The following is a 15,418-nucleotide window of genomic DNA, read 5'->3' as shown; positions in this document are numbered from 1 at the left end:
GGGGCTGCGTTAGTTACCAGGCGCATGACTGGGTTCCCACCCGGGACAAGGGCGTCCCCGGCATTGGTGACCGCACAGGACCCACAGCCGTGGGCCGCTCCTCCGCGTCTGGGCCCTGCAGCAGCCTCGGCTGCCTCGCTCCGCACACCTAGTGAGACGGCAGGAAGGGTGGGAAGACGGAAGGGGAAATCGCAAGGGAAGTCACAAGTTTGAAAAGGAAATGTGGCCGTCAGCAGCCTGGCTTATGGAATCATGGGGAGAAGTATGCCAAGCCCAGGGCCTCCTGGCCGGCTGCCTGGCCGCTCCAGCTCCTCCCTCCCCTCACTCCACCTGCCAGGCGAGTTCAGGTGATGTCCCCAGGGCCTGTCTGCTGGAGCCCCAGGGAGGGTGGAGCCGCAGTGGCGTGGTGGGAACACGGGACACAGCGCTGCAGGGCCCAGCGCCTGGGGCAGCAACAGCTGTCAGGAAAGGAGCCCCAGGCCACACCCAGCAGGGACAGAACCCGTCCCCCGCGGGCATGAGGGGCAGTTCCCGGGCCTCTGGAGGCGGGTGGGCAGGCACAGGCCGTGCTGTGACATCTCTTGGGTTCGGGTGGGCAGGCACAGGCCGTGCTGTGGCACCTCTTGGGTTCGGGTGGGCAGGTGCGGCTCCTGACCCAGTCTTTTCCTTCTCCCTTCACCAGGGGCTCAGTACGGCCACCAAAGACACCTATGACGCCCTCCACATGCAGGCGCTGCCCCCTCGCTAGCAGCTGGGGACCAGCACCCACAGGGAGACCCGCAGACGCCCAGATTGTAAAGACCCAGGAAAAACATGCACAGCCCAGTTCGCTCCTGTCTCCCCTCCAAGTCCTCTGTCAGAACAGGTGCTTCATGTGGTCACATCTGGTCCCCTCCCATCCCCAACCTCCATTCAGCGTCACCCTGCACGTGAGGGAGTGCGTCCCGGGCCCGTCCTGGAGCCCGCCCAGTCCTCGGCTTCTGCCTGCCTGGGGCCCAGGGCCGGACCGTGGCTCGAACCTGGGTCAGCACACTCCTCACACCAAGCTGTTCAGTCTGTTTTGTAAAGCCCCAAAGGAGCCCGGACGCCAGCACCGTCCGGCAGTCTGTGCTGTCGGCACCTGAGTGGCTTGGCTCCTGCTGTAGATTTGGCTTCTGTTGTCCACCGTCCCCTCACTGCTCGGTAGCTTGGCACTGGGCCGAGGAAGGTCCAGGCAGAGCCCCTGCGGATGGAGGTGCAGTGGGGGGCTGGGTTGGAGCCGCGTGAAGGCTCCAGAGCCCGGAGCACAGGCCTCCCTCCGCTGGCATCCCTTCCCATGGGGTCCAGGTGCCAGACCCTGGGCCTGAGAGATGGACACGCCTGTGCCTTCGAGCTCACATCCTCACAGGGAGGCGTGTGATGAGCAAACCGGTATAAAGCAGTGAACCGAGGCGGGCTCCCGAGCGGGGCAAGGCCGTGGCTCCCTGGCACTTGTTCACGTCACACTGAGTTCAGGACAAACCCGCCACGTGAAGGCCTCCCAGGAAGACCCCACACCACGGGGCCTGCAGAGCCCGGAGGACAGGGGCCTGGAAGGAGCCTCTCCCGCTGGGTTTAATCTATGCTGGTTTGCTAAAGCCTTGCTCTTTGCATAATAAACGCTTCAGTGAAAACACTGCTTTAGGCGGAGCTTTATTTCAACATCCAGGTCCTTGATGAGAATTGAGTCTTGGGAACCAGCCTGCTGCTCTCCAAGGAGCACGGAGCATTGGTGCCCCAGGGCCCAGGAGGCTGCGGCGGGCGGGCCTGAGCCTGGGTGCAGTGTGAGGTGACATGCAGAGGGGCGGGCGGCGTGGGGACAGAGGGTGAAGGACAGGGCCTGGTGGGCAGGGCTCAGCGTGGCTCTGGCCATGGTGTGGGAGACGAGCAGGAGAGGCCCCGGCCCTCAGGCACCGGACCGGCAGCACGTGCAGCAGAGCGAGTCTGGGACTGGTTTGTACAGATGACATGGGGTTTGGGGAGGATGGAGGACGACAGAGGCCTCGAGGTCAGTCTCCCTCACAAAAGGTGACTGGAAATATCAATCCACCAATTTCTATTGGGTAAAGGCTCTGGAATCAATACCTTCACTTGTTCAAAAGAAAAGTCTGGGCCACAGCTGTCAAAGCCGGAGCGTCAGGGACTCTGCCAGGACATGCTGCTCAGCACCGCACACGGCGAAGGCGCTCTGCCCCTGACCTGGACGCCGGGAACCCAACTCCCTACGGCCAACATGTCGGCAGCAGCCACTCCATGCCCAGCGGGTGGCAGGTACCAGGGAGAAGAGCATGGAGTCATCACAGTTGGGGACGTCACATTTGGCCCTCGGTTTCAGCCACATCGTCTGAAGGGACGTAGTACACGCTGCAGGGTCAGGGCCTGAGCACGGGCAGGTGTGGGCCAGCCAGCGAGGACGGAGGAGCCTGGAAGGATGTGGAAGGAACGCCCCGAGGGCCAGACTGTCCGCCTGCCGTGGCACCTGGCTGGGGCCGGGAAGACCCCAGCGTCGCTTCGCTGCCTTTGCTGCCACTCAAGCTCGGCCATGGCTGCAACTTCCACTCACCCGCCTTTCAGAGGCTGACGCTGGTCATCTACCAGTCAGAGCGAGTGGACACACCCACACCTAGGGTCAAGGTGGGCTGAGTTATGTGACCCATGGCTGGCTTGACACAAGGGTTTGACCCATTGCGTCAAGAATTTGAGTGGAGGCAAGGAGCAAGCTGGCAGTGAGCTCTGGGGCTGACATCCCGGGGCAGGGGTGTGTGTGTGTGTGTGTGTGTGTATGCGCGAGTGTGCTATGACCACACAGCGCGGGCAGCAGGCTGGGAGGACTGAGCTGCTGACAGACCGAGCCCCAGTGAGAGCCGCCCTCGTCTTTGGAGAGAAAAGGGGGCAACAGAGAATTCAGCTCTCACTGGTGAGCTCCTCATGCCACACGAAGTGAGTTAGAACATGCCCACCTTCTGCTGATTTATTTTTGTTGTTAATCCTCACCTGAGGGTATTTCTTCCATTGATTTTTTAGAGAGAGTGGAAGGGAGGGAGAGAGGGAGACATTGATTGGTCGCCTCCTGCATGTGCCCCGACCAGGGCTAGAGATCGAACCTGCAGCCCAGGTGTGTGCCCTTGACGAGGAGTTGAACCCATGCCCCTTCGGTGCACCAGCCAAGGATCTAACCACTGGGACCTGGCCAGGGCCAGACCCACCGCTGACAGAGGAGGACAGGGAAACAGAGTGGAAAGGGCACTCCTTCCTCAGCCCCTGGGGCCGAGCAGTGGGCTTTGCCTTCTAAGGTCTCTCATGCTGGTGAGCACACCACTGTCTCTGCCAAACGGGATTCCTGTTAAAAACGTGGAATTGTTTTAAGGAAATAACTTCACCAACTTAAATGCAAAACGGGGGAGAAGGCTGAGCAGCTGTGAGCAGGAGCAGGCCGAGGCCACCCCTCCCCACTGGGCCTCACAGGACGGCAGCCTGTGGGAGGCACAGCTCCCTCCACCCCCCACGCAGGGCAGCACAGGCCACGCCAGCTGTGGCACTTGCGGAGGCAGCAGAGCTCCTCAGTGAGCTGGTTTCCCCGCAAGAAATCGCGTTCAGGTTCAAGGTTCCCTTTCAGGGGAGAAGGGGCGTCTCTGACAGGAGAGCAGGGCCCGAGTCAGGATTGGCTTCCTCCCGAGGGGCCCCAGGGGACGTGTGTGCAGGGCAGTTTAGACGATAAATCTGGAAAAGTCAAGTTCAGTGTCAGCTCTGCAGTCAAGTCCACAGTGAAATGGGAGTCTTTGAGGAGCCTGCGTGTTTGATGGCAGCAAGCCCCGTGGTCTGGAGTCCACTGCGGCCGACGCCTGCCTGCTCACCCCCAGGGCCTGGCTGGGAGGCGGGGGGACCCTGTGCTCGGGGGTGACGGGCAGGGCTGTGAGCCGTCTGGGTGGGGATGTGTGTGAAGCACCCAGACACCAACACGACCCCATCAGAGAAACTTAGACAATGCGAAAACACTTGGAAAAATGGTTTAATGATGTTTTACAACAGAAATGAACTGTACAGTTACAGTTAAGTTTAATATATATATAAAAAGTTACAGCAGACAAATGCATCTACACAAAACCTAGCATTTCCTTCTGATTCAGCCACCCACACAGCCTCTCCCAAGCCCACAGCCTGTGGGCGGCCCAGGAGGGGTCACAGGAAGGGCACTTTTAAGGAGACAGCACCACTTATGTCCCCTGACTCCTCAGGCCTCGGGAGGCATCAGCGAATCCCCCCCAATGCAAAGTCCCCATGCCATGTTATCAGCTGACTCTTACGAAATATTCCTGGGAGGGGTCGGCAGGGGGGCACTGGCTACCCAGGCGTCTGGGGCAGTGGGGCTACACAATAGCCACCCAGATCGCGAAACCACCAGGAGAAACGGGGCAGGGGTCCCGTCAACTCCCCAGGAGTGGTCACTGCCTCGCTGGAGCTGCTGGACCATGTTGGAAAGAATCATACACCACATCTTAAGTTTCCACAAAAGAGAACTCAAACTCACATTTTAAAGTTAGGCACATAAAACAAAAATGTATGGGAGGCCAAGGGGCCAATTCCCCCTCGTGTCCCTCCCTTGACAACAGTGGAAAAACACCCCTGAATCAATATTTTAAAAAAAAGAAAAAGAAAAAAAGGTGAGGGAGTTATTTGAAGACAGAGAGAAAGAAAACATCTTTAGAAAAACACGATCGCTGTCTCTTTAAAAGAAAACAAAGCCCCAGTGGGCGGGTCATCAGCCATAAGCACTCCAAACTAAAGGGGTGGGCGCTTACTACTGGACAGCATGGACACGCAGAGCGTTTCATTTCTTTTTATTAGGAACTCCGAGGCAGTGAAAACTGTTATGTTAATACATACATAGACACACCCAAACATACAAAAATACTATTATTTCAAACTACTAAGAATAGGACAGTTCAGTTATTTTCATGCTATGACTTTACACGGAAACAAACGAGAAGTTAAACAACATTTTTTAATATCCCAGAAATATACCAAAATATACATCTACGCTTTGGAACTGCTGAGGTCAGACGAGTGCAGGTGCGGTGCGCGCACTCCGCAGTCTGCGGTGCAGGGCGGGATTCTCTTTGGTATCTGCGTCAGCCTAAGATTACTAACATTTGGGTTTTGCTTTGGGATAGAGCTTGTATGACCCTAGAACCCACCCCCCCATAAGCTGAGATTAAAAAGATCCGTGTAAAAAGTTCCTTCATTTGCAACCCCCGCCCCCCAGTTAAAAAGTCACAGGCATCTACCTAGCACAGGTGAGAAACACGATGCATAGTTGCGCAGCGCGCCGCAGGAAGGAGACAGCCACAGTGGGGAATGAAAGGTCCACAAGCGCTCTGCACGCTCCCGCGGGGACAGCCGCTGCCGCGGTCCCAGGAAAGGAAAGAGAACGAAGGCTCCGAAGGGCCCTGGGCGTGCTCAGCGCCAGCCCAGAGGTTAGCACCCAGCAGAGCAGCCAGTCCTGCGCCAGTGTCTGTCTTCGGCCTCCCCACTCTGTGGAGTCCTGGGCCAGCAGCACCCACCCTCCTCGTCCTGGGCTCAGCCCTGCCTGGCCGTGACCGTGGCATTGTGGGCGGATTATCGTGGCGATGGGTTTTGTCTGCTGTTCTGAAGAATCTGAAACGCCACTGTGCTCCACGGCATGTTCACAGTCGGCAGGGCCCGAGCTCCAGGCCGAGTGCGCGCACACCTGCCCTTCCGCGGCCAGAGCCCCACCTGCCCGGCCTTGCTCGGCGCCAGCCAGGACGCCACAGACTGGATCGACGCTGAAGACTGCCCTTTTCTTTGGTTTTTTTGTTTGTTTTGAGTTTATACAATCATTAAGAAATCTTTGGTTTTGGCTGGAAATTTAAAAAGCAAAACAAAACCAAACAAAGAAACCACCCTCCCTGGCGAATCACAGAGGAAGACCTGGCGGAGCTTCCGGGCGGAGTGGGGACTGAGGCGGGAACTACATTCAAAGAAAAGGAAACGGGCCGGGTGCGGCTTCAGAGAGCCCACGGGACATAAGATTGTCAACTAATAATAATAACTTAAATATTTGGATTTTTTGGTCATGTCAAAGGAACAAAAGTGAAATGTGTGTGCAGCAGTCAGCGCAAAGGGCCTCTTTGGTGTTTTCCCTTCCACCCAGTCCCGAAAGCCAGCAGAACCAGAGGCCTTGGAGGGAAGGGGTGGCCTCCTGCCGCCAGGGAAAGGCCAAGACAGGAGTTGGCGTGTGGCCAGCAGTCGGAAAGGTGGGGTGGGGGCTGACAGCCGGCCAGCCCCTACAGGCAGGTGCGGGGAGTGGGCCCCTGACCTGTGAAGACCTCTTCCAACAAAAGAACCAGAAGATTGCCATTTGCCCTCACTTGCAGTAGCTTTCAAGCAGCGACATTCAGAGGCGCTAGGTGGGCCCACCCCAGGCCCCAGATCCCGCAATGCTATAGGCCAGAGCTCAGCATGACTCACGGGAGGGAGGGCAGACTTGGCAACTCCGTAAGGTTTAGAGGAAGTTGAAGCAAGTTACTCAGTCACGAGTTAGAATGAGGTATACGACGCCCTGGCTGCGGTGGGAGAGGCCCGTGCTTACTCGCCTAGCCTCTGTTGCCACCAGAGGAAGGGACAGGCGGACGACTTGACCTTCGGTGGGAGAAGGCGTCTCCGCAGAGAGCGGGCCTCCTCCTCCGCCAGCGGTGCGCAAGGCCCGCTGGAGCAGAGTTCAGAAGCTGGAAGCCCGTCTGTCTCCCCGACCTGGCCTCGACCTGGCCCCGGGACAGGAGGTTTATATTGCAAAAAGGCCAGTTCCAATACGGCCGCAGGTCTCATGCTCACACAACAGGCGGGCACGAGGGGCCCCACTGGGCCTGTGCAGGTCAGAACCGAGGCAGGGCACACCCAGGCAGGGCACCGACCTGGCTGGCGCTGTCCCGGAGCTTCTGAAAGTGCACTGATTTCCTGCCCGAGGCTCCCACTGAGACAGGTGGGAGCACGGGCATGTGTCTGCCTGGCTCTGTCCTTCCCTCCAAAGGGGCCCGACTGTACAGAAGCATCTGGAAGCCTCATTAAACAGCAGAGTCTGAAGGAGGCCTCAGCTGCTGTGTGGCCGTGAGCACAGCAATGAGCAAGGAACTAAGAAAATCCAGGGGACTCTGCAGCAGACCACGATGTTTCTACAGGAAACTCGTTTTGGGGTCTGACCTATCTGATGGTGGCTGAGCCCTGGCAGAGTGGGCAAACCCAGGGACCCTGCCCACCCCAGGGAGTCCCATTCTGCACTCAAAGTGGTATCCATAACCCTTGATCCCATAGCCTCTGCTTCGAGTGCTTCTCCCTTCAGCGCCCAGGCCCTGCCATCTAGCGTCCTGTGAAGCCAGGGCTGACACTGTCACATCCTGTCAGCAAGACTGTTAGCACAGCTGCCATATGCCCAGCACCCTGGCAGTTTTTGATGAAAAATTGAGAGAGCAATACATTTCTTGCCCTCCCTCCCTTTCTGGGTCATCAATAGTGCCCCAAACAATGAGCTCCTCAATGCCCAGGAGCTCACGTGCACGAACAGCTTGGAACGACACGGCACCATGGGCAGAGCTTCAAGGAAGGTCTTGGTTCTCCACATCACCTGCTCTTGAAAATGCTTCTCTTGTACATTGACAGCACATCTCACTCACCTGAACTTATCTGCACTGGCTCTACACGTGTTAGATGAAGGGAAAGAAAGAACCCTACCCCCTTCCACCCACCCCCAAGCCCCCAGCGATTCCAAGAACGTCCCAGCGACACTGAGCGGCCCATCCGTCCTACAGACCAACGAGTGAAACTAAAGGAGTCTCTTCCAAAGCCAGGGTGACCACCAGGCCCTCCTCAGGGAGCGGGAGGGAGAGGACAGCGGGGAAGCTTTCCCAAGTTCCAGCTTTTTGTTCCTATTCCTTCTGCCGGTTGAAACAGGATAAGCAAGGACGGAGCAGTGTCTCTGGTATCCAAACCGGATCCCACTGAGGTTCCATGAGACGGGCATTCATTTACAAACAGGCTTTCTGGAGAAGTGCCTAGTCTGGACTCAGGGGGGCCGAGAAAGCCTGTCCCACAGTGCGGGCAGAAAGTCTCGTCCTTCCCCACCCCCCGAACGTGCCCCCAGAACACACCCTCCTCAATCTCACCAGCCAACCAATCCCCAGAGGTCACACGTCACTGAGGTGGGGGGGCAAGCAGGACGGCTGTCAACTTCTAGGTTTGGTTTTCCTTCTTTTGCATTTTTGGTCTGGACGGAAGTCAGCTGGGTCCAAGAGTGTGTGCTACCAGCACGTCCAACATGACCCAGGCGACAAGAGCCGTCCACGCTCATCTTCCCAGGTGATGAGGCCCACACACTCATTCTGCTCTGCCGTCCACGCGGACAGGGCACTACTGCCACCTCTCCACCCGGCATCGCACAGTCATCCTTTGCCCACGTGCCTGCCACATACAGAGGTAAGAGCCGTTGGGAGAGGCTGGCAGGGCTGATCTGGGGGCACAGGCCGCCTTAGCAAGGATGTCAATGCCCAAGGGACCCTGAACCCATGTGCCACCTGCATGCCCCACACACTGCCCAGCAGGTCAGACCACAGAGAGGCCAACAAACCCCAAGCCCAGTCACAGGGACAGTCAAGTTTCCTTTGGTAAGAGAGAGAGAAGGAACAACAAACACACACGAGCAACGAGCAACGATTCCTTCTAACAGACACCTTCTCCTCGTCCCCCACCCCACCCCCCTCGAATCCCATAAACTGTAACCTATAAACAGGATCCCAATACATACAGCATCAATCATGTTTATCCATCTTAATAAACATCAGTCAACTAAATGCTACAGCTAGAATTATTTCCACTATTTATAAAGCTTTTTTCTTTTTGTTTATTTGGTTTTTAGTTTAAAACCAGTTCTGCAACAATGCTAAACTACACTGAGGTATTTCATGAAGGGGCCAGTAGCCACCGCTACCCTCCAGCACTATCCTCACGGATTAAGGTGTCGCCATTCAAAGGGAGAAGGAAGGGAGAAAAGGAGATCCAGGTTCCAGACCAACACAGCTGCACCCACGGCTCCTGCGTGGGGCCAAGGCCGAGAGGCAGAGCCAGGACAGCGCTGCTCACCAATGAGGGTGGTGGGAGCAGCAGCAGCTCACGAACCACGTGGACATCTGAACAACTCAGAGAACACCCTGCCCTCTGAGACCCTTCCGACATCTCACTGGGAGTCTCGGCGTCCCGTCTACTCTCTCTGGATTGAGAAACAAGGAGGCAGAACGGGACCCGCCTCAGCCTCGCCCAGGATCGCAGTCATGCGCAGTGCACGCCTCCGTCAGCTGCCTTAGCGATTCCTGGTCCAAGGAGGGTTTCCTCCTTCTCCAAAGGCAGGGGCTGCTCAGGAAGGTTTGCCACTTTATCAAGTGTTGTCCTCAAAATGTCTAAGATTGAAAATGACCCCAGAATGGCCGGGGCCAGCATTACTCGAAGAGGCCGCACACGGAACGCTCGTCACACACGGGCACAAAAGTATCCTCCTAATGCTCGTGATCAAATTAACCCGTCAACTCACTCCCACTGGCATTAGTTTACATTCCAGATCTTTGGTCTTTTAAAGTTTTCAGCTCTAATAAACATGGTTTGAAAAACAGAATTTTAAATTCATCAATTTTTGATGCAGATTTCTGAGAAAGCGTTTGACCAAACTCTCACAATGAGCTGCTCGGCTCTTCTGTAACTGAAGGCTCGGAAGTGGCGCTGGGGGTGCCAGGCCCCCGCTGCTCGCCCCAGCCAGGAGCCCCGGCCCTGCCTCTCCCTGTCAACACTGCTCCCTTTTCTTCCCATCTCACCGATTTTACTTTTTTCTCCGTAAGAAAGTTTTGTGAGGAGGACGTGGCTTGGGAACAACTTTAGACTATGAACTACAATCAGTGTCTTCCGTAAGCCACATGTCTAGTACATACTAATTGCAATGTTTACTATTAGGATTTATAATGTTAAAAGTCGACATTAATTTCCCATACTTGCAAATGTAGCAATTTAAATAGAAAATTTAATGTTAAAGATTGGGCTGAATTTAAATATTGTGTCAAGCAAATATCTGTGCTTCTGGATAATGTAGACAAGGTTCCCCTACTTTTGAAAATAAATGAAGGATAATAGGACAAAATAACATTAAAAATAAAAAAGAGGTATAATTGTGCTTTTCCCCCCAACAATGAAAGAATTATGTGGAACAAATGGTAAAAAAAAAATCTCACTAGAAGCCTTTTAACTAATCTTATTTTCTTTCTAAAAAAATTCTTTCTAATAATCTACCATGAAGTACAAACAGGTGTGGTCCTACACAGAACAGCAGCCAGGCTCCTGTGGTTCCATCTCTCTGACAAGAAGCTGAGTAAATGGGGCTGTATTGATCTTTCTTATCAAATAAATACAGGAAGTATGTGACATCACATAACGGACTGCACCATTTACATAATTCTAAAGAGCTGCCTCCATAACTTAAGAAACATTTAAACTAATACAGTACTCAACCTATTTCTTAAATCAGGGACAGTAACAGGGTTCCTGTGAGAAGCCCTTTTCTAGGTCTTTCTGCCTCGTCCCTCAGATTTACACAGGGCACACATCACGTGCACGACCACACTGCGCTGCTTGCAATGAGTGGGTTCAAACAGTTACATTCAGCGCTCCCTCGGGAAGGCCCATCGCCATGGGCAAATATAGTATCACTACAAATGCATTAGAATTAGTCTTTGGTTTAATGTGTTAAGCAAATTCAGGGATAAAATAAAACTTGCATAAACATTAAGGGGAAAAAAGAAGACTGACACAATGAGTTGGGATGGCCTGTCTGGCCCTTCCTCTTAGAAGTGCAGGAACTCAACCCAACACCTCTTTTTGATCAGTTGCCCCTCTTAATTTCCAGACTCCCACATAAGGTGTCTAACAGCTACATCTGAGTATCCAGCTTCAGCGATTCACTCAACACAAAAAGCATTTGTGGAGATGATAAAGATGACACAGTGACAAAGGACTGCAGGTTGTGTCATGAAGCAATATGGTCAGTGGGGTTCCTAGGGGTGGGGCTGGGGATCTATTTAAGCTATCCACCCAGCAACAAGCTGTTTTAGTGTTTCTCGTACATGTATAAATGTACGTTCATTTCGCAACTTGTTTTTACTTGTCTAAAGATTTATTTCTTTTAAATACAGGTTTTTATGCTGGTTTAATATCATAAAGTGATCCCCAGGCACAATTCCCTTATCCTAAACTGACCAGAGAATACAGACAGGGCTGGGAATGAAGACCATCACACTGACTTGAATGTTTAGTATCCTTTTACATATTAAAGTCCATTGGTGAGTCTTACCTGGGAGAGGGAGCATCTTTGGAGCCACATAGGAAACAAACCCAGACAGTCCTGGCCCTTGCTGTTAGCCACTGGGCTGGAGTTCCTTGGGCCTTGACACTTCCTTTGGTAGTCATTTTGGGAATTAATGCTATAGCCTCTCACCCAGTATGGTGGGTATCAGCATTCCCCTCCCTGAATCTTGCCTGGAACCTGCCACTCCCAAGGGCGCAACCCATTCCCGTGGCAGCTGCAGTATTATTGATAGTCCTACAACCATTAGCACAGACTAAAGTTAGAGATATCAAGTCAGGATACAAGACTAAATTTAACTACATCAGAGAACTTGAGGGGCAGAGAGAGAAATGTTAGTTCACCGACACTGCTATTCTATTTACACACCAAACTAAATAAACTAGTTAAAAATCAAGTTCATGTCTGCCCAGAGGATAGTACAATTTACCAACATAAAAGATTAAAAGAAGCAGCAACTTTTATATAAAATTATTAAAGACAATGAAAAAGAAATTGTCAGTAGCATCTAACTCCTCAATGTGTCTGAACCGCACGATAAAAACTAGTCCTTTAGTACAGCAGCTTGCTAAAAATTGACTTTGGTTCAAGCTTAGTTAAAAAAACACACAAAAACATTAAAAAAAAAACAACACACCACACATAAAAAAGGTGGGTGGACATTTGTTAGTATCCCTGCTTGCAGTTCACTGATTTTGGAGGGATTTTAGGGAAAGGGAAGGGTGAGGAGAGGACACCGAGGATGGGAATTAAATACTTTGTGAAATAAAACAGGAAGACAGATGGAACAAAAGAAAAATCAACAAGGGGATGAAAATGTTTCTGGCCTTTTAACATTAATGTGCCTGTCTCCCACTTGGACGATCACAAACAGAAATGCACGACCTTTCCCAAGGCCGTGGAGACATAAGTGCACAGAACCAAGCTCCCTCCAGCACAAGTCGAGCAACGAAAATGACCGGTAAGCCCTCAGCCTAAAGCTCAGAAGGGGAAAGTGCAGCTGGGACAGGCAAGGTCAGCAAGCACCCGGGACAGCAGCTGGCCCTCACCCTCATCAGTCAGACGGGCGGGCGGGCGCAGGAGCGCATTGCAGGGATCAGTCCAGGGGTTTTGGTATAGATGCTACCATAAAGAAAAGGGGATCCCGTTTCCCAGTCACCTCGCTCCTCATCTACTTCATGAACTCCCCCTTCTCTTGGGCTCATTTACACAGTCCAGAAACACCGCACCCATGCCAGAAGCTCCTCCCTTCCCCAGAACAGCTACCATTGCCACGTGACCCGCCTCACAGGAGCATCACTAACCAGCCCAGGAGACACCCAAGTGAGGTGCACGCAGGTCCTGCTCAGTCCTCAGGCTCTCCAGACCCACGAAGCTAGTGCGTGCCTTTCCACCAGGGGACAAGGACGGTCTTGGGGTGGCGGGTGAGAGCCACCTGGGGAAAAGTCTGTGGCTAGAGAAGGTGTAACCTCAGACTCTTCTCATCCCCCTGTTGGAGGGGGGATGGAGTTCAATCACCGATGGGAGCAGGCTAGCAGGGCTCCTTTAGAGAACAGGAGGGAAACACCCCACTCCCAACAAGTACATTTGTTCTTTGCTAAGTTGAAGGAAGTTCGGTTGAAAACCTTCCACACAATGGAACAAACACACACACACAGCAACAATAGGAGCATTTTTCAGGAGATCAGAGTCACGAGAACCACCCAGGCAGGTGTCTGCAGTAGTCTTTGCTCTTGGAGCCAAGTCCCGCCTGCAACACGTGCGGCCCCGTGAGAGGCAAGGAGCGGCGCTGATGCACTCCGGGACCCGGCCTCGGGTCATTCAAGGTCTGAGTGAGAGCTACAGTCCAGCAGGAATTCCTTCCTACACAAAAGTGCTCCAAAGGCACCACCTGATGGGGGTGTGGAGTGGGAGCGTCTGCGCACGCTGCCCTCAGCTTCTGCACCGAGCCTCTTGCATAAGTGGCAACAGAAAACATTTCCTAGGGCCTCTGTGAGCGTCCAGGGTGAGGAAACCAGCAAGGACATTCGCAGTGAAGGACTCGAGTTCCCGACCCCTCCCCACAGTGGGAGCTCACTGAAGCAGGATCCAGGAGCGAGACACGTCCAAACCAAATATATATAAAACATGACAACAACAATAACAGATACAGTAACGCGGGCCTGCCTAAATTGTACCAGTTAAGAAAGGAACCCCCAACACAATTGATACGATTATAAACACCTTGTTATGACGTAGTGGCCTGTACAACAGACCCATAAAAATGATTTTTTTAAGAAAAAAAGGACTTTAGACAAACAAGAAATCTCCTTCCTACCCATATTAGAATTGGTAACCCACCTTGACTGCCACCGTGACCGCTGGAAATGATAAGTAGTCCTTTCACTTATTTTTTGTTTGTTTTTGATTTTTTGTTTCTGCTTTTTTTTTTTTTTTAATTTTTGGTTAGAAAGTTCTCCAATCCATGAAGCAATCCTGAAAAGACAGTGTTTTATTATAAAATTAGGCAAATGAAGTCCGGTCCTCATCCTTTCTTTCCGGCACGTGTCTTTCCTGCTCTCCTCTCCCTCGCCCTCACACCGTGGCAAGAGGGAGCCAGGGCACCTGCGGTCGCCAGCTGGCTGCCCGATGGCACTGCGCTGGAAGAGGCGGGCAGCACTCACTGCGCCTTGGAGGCGGTGGTGGTGGTGGAGGCAGCCCCACTGGCAGAGGCCACTGTGAAGAGCGTGTTCTGGATGGACTCAGCGGAGGTGGAGGCGGCGTGAAGGCTGGCGACAGGCCCAGAGTTCCCCGCGGAGGCTGCGGCGGCAGAGACCAGGCTAACCGGGTTGCTGGTGAGCAGAGAGAGGTTCTGGGGGTTCAGGAACAGAGGGGCGGTCACGATGTTGGGGGCTCCTCCCGCATTGGCAAAGACCAGGTTCCCAGTTGCGTCCAATGACGTTATTGGAAGAGAGCCACCAGAAGCAAGAGCTACAGACAAACCCCCAAAACAGGTGGGAAGGAGACCATTAATACCATCCTGGAGAAGCCAAGGGCCACCAAATGACTTCAATCTCCCACAACCAGCTACAAAGCCCGGCCCTTCGCTGACTGTTTTTCTGAATCAGAGAGCCATCTTGTCCCACCTGAAGTTTTGTTATGATTTTGAAGGACCTAAAGCAGCAGTCACCAACCTTTCAGACCTGTACAGGCCACTGGTGGTCCGCGGACCGCCGGTTGGCGACCGCTGGCCTAAAGGACTGAACAATCTAGTGAGCGTGAGCTGGGGGGAGGGAGGTAAGGCCTGTCTGACCCGCTAGAGCTGCATCTGCACTGGAGCTTCCCTGACTTCAGTGCCCACCGACAGCATTAGGTAAATCCAGCGACTGTTTTCAATAAAGATTGCCAATGTTAAACTCCCTTCAAATGACAAACTAGCTCCAGCAATCACAGCACTAAAATATAGTCAGCTTTTATCAATCCACTGGCACTATGAAAAATCTGAGCACTTTATGGCTTTATACACAAGATGAAAAGCCATCTTTCCAAAGGCTTTTGTTCTAAAATAAATTAAGTTAGCAAGTAAAGTGTAAGGTGTGACCAAGTTTGCCCCTTCTAACTTGTGCAGAGCGTGGTGGGCGTTACAGGAGGGAGCAGAGATGTGGGGATGCCCACGTGGGCCATCGTGGGTTAGGACTCGCTCTAGCACCTGAGAACTTTCTGTGATGAAGGCATCAGCAAGATTTTCTTTAAAATAAGTGGGCATCCGGCTGGAATGGCTCAGTGGTTGAGCATCGACCTGTGAACCAGGAGGTCAGGGCACATGCCTGGGTTACAGCTCGATCCCCAGTGTGGGGCGTGCAGGAGGCAGCCGATCAGTAATTCTCTCTCATCATTGATGTTTCTCTCTCTCTCTCCCTCTCTGAAATCAATTTAAAAAAATAAGCGGGCATTCTCATTTACTAAATTTCCGTTATCTGACAACCCCCCAATATCTCCCTGACCCATAAA

General features: G+C 53.1%; 2 protein-coding genes across 4 annotated transcripts in view; one reads left to right on the top strand and one right to left on the bottom strand.

The window, feature by feature from the left end:
- The window catches only part of CD247 (CD247 molecule), an 81,509-nt gene extending 80,761 nt beyond the window's left edge, over window positions 1-748 (top strand). Inside the window, exon 7 of the mRNA XM_014528527.1 lies at window positions 683-748. Coding sequence (XP_014384013.1) covers window positions 683-748 — 66 coding nt within the window. The remainder of the gene's footprint in view (window positions 1-682) is intronic.
- Window positions 749-4,009: 3,261 nt separating this feature from the next.
- POU2F1 (POU class 2 homeobox 1) overlaps window positions 4,010-15,418 on the bottom strand; it is a 131,200-nt gene continuing 119,791 nt past the window's right edge. For all 3 annotated transcript variants that reach the window (XM_005880503.2, XM_014528532.1, XM_005880501.2), the window contains one exon: window positions 4,010-14,398. In XM_005880503.2, the coding sequence (XP_005880565.1) occupies window positions 14,088-14,398 (311 nt within the window). In that variant the 3' untranslated portion in view covers window positions 4,010-14,087. The remainder of the gene's footprint in view (window positions 14,399-15,418) is intronic.

This window comes from Myotis brandtii, unplaced genomic scaffold (assembly GCF_000412655.1).
Source record: "Myotis brandtii unplaced genomic scaffold, ASM41265v1 scaffold64, whole genome shotgun sequence".
Classification (NCBI taxonomy): Eukaryota; Metazoa; Chordata; class Mammalia; order Chiroptera; family Vespertilionidae; genus Myotis; species Myotis brandtii.
Note: the sequence above shows the minus strand (reverse complement) of the source record. Positions and strands in the feature narration are given on the sequence as shown.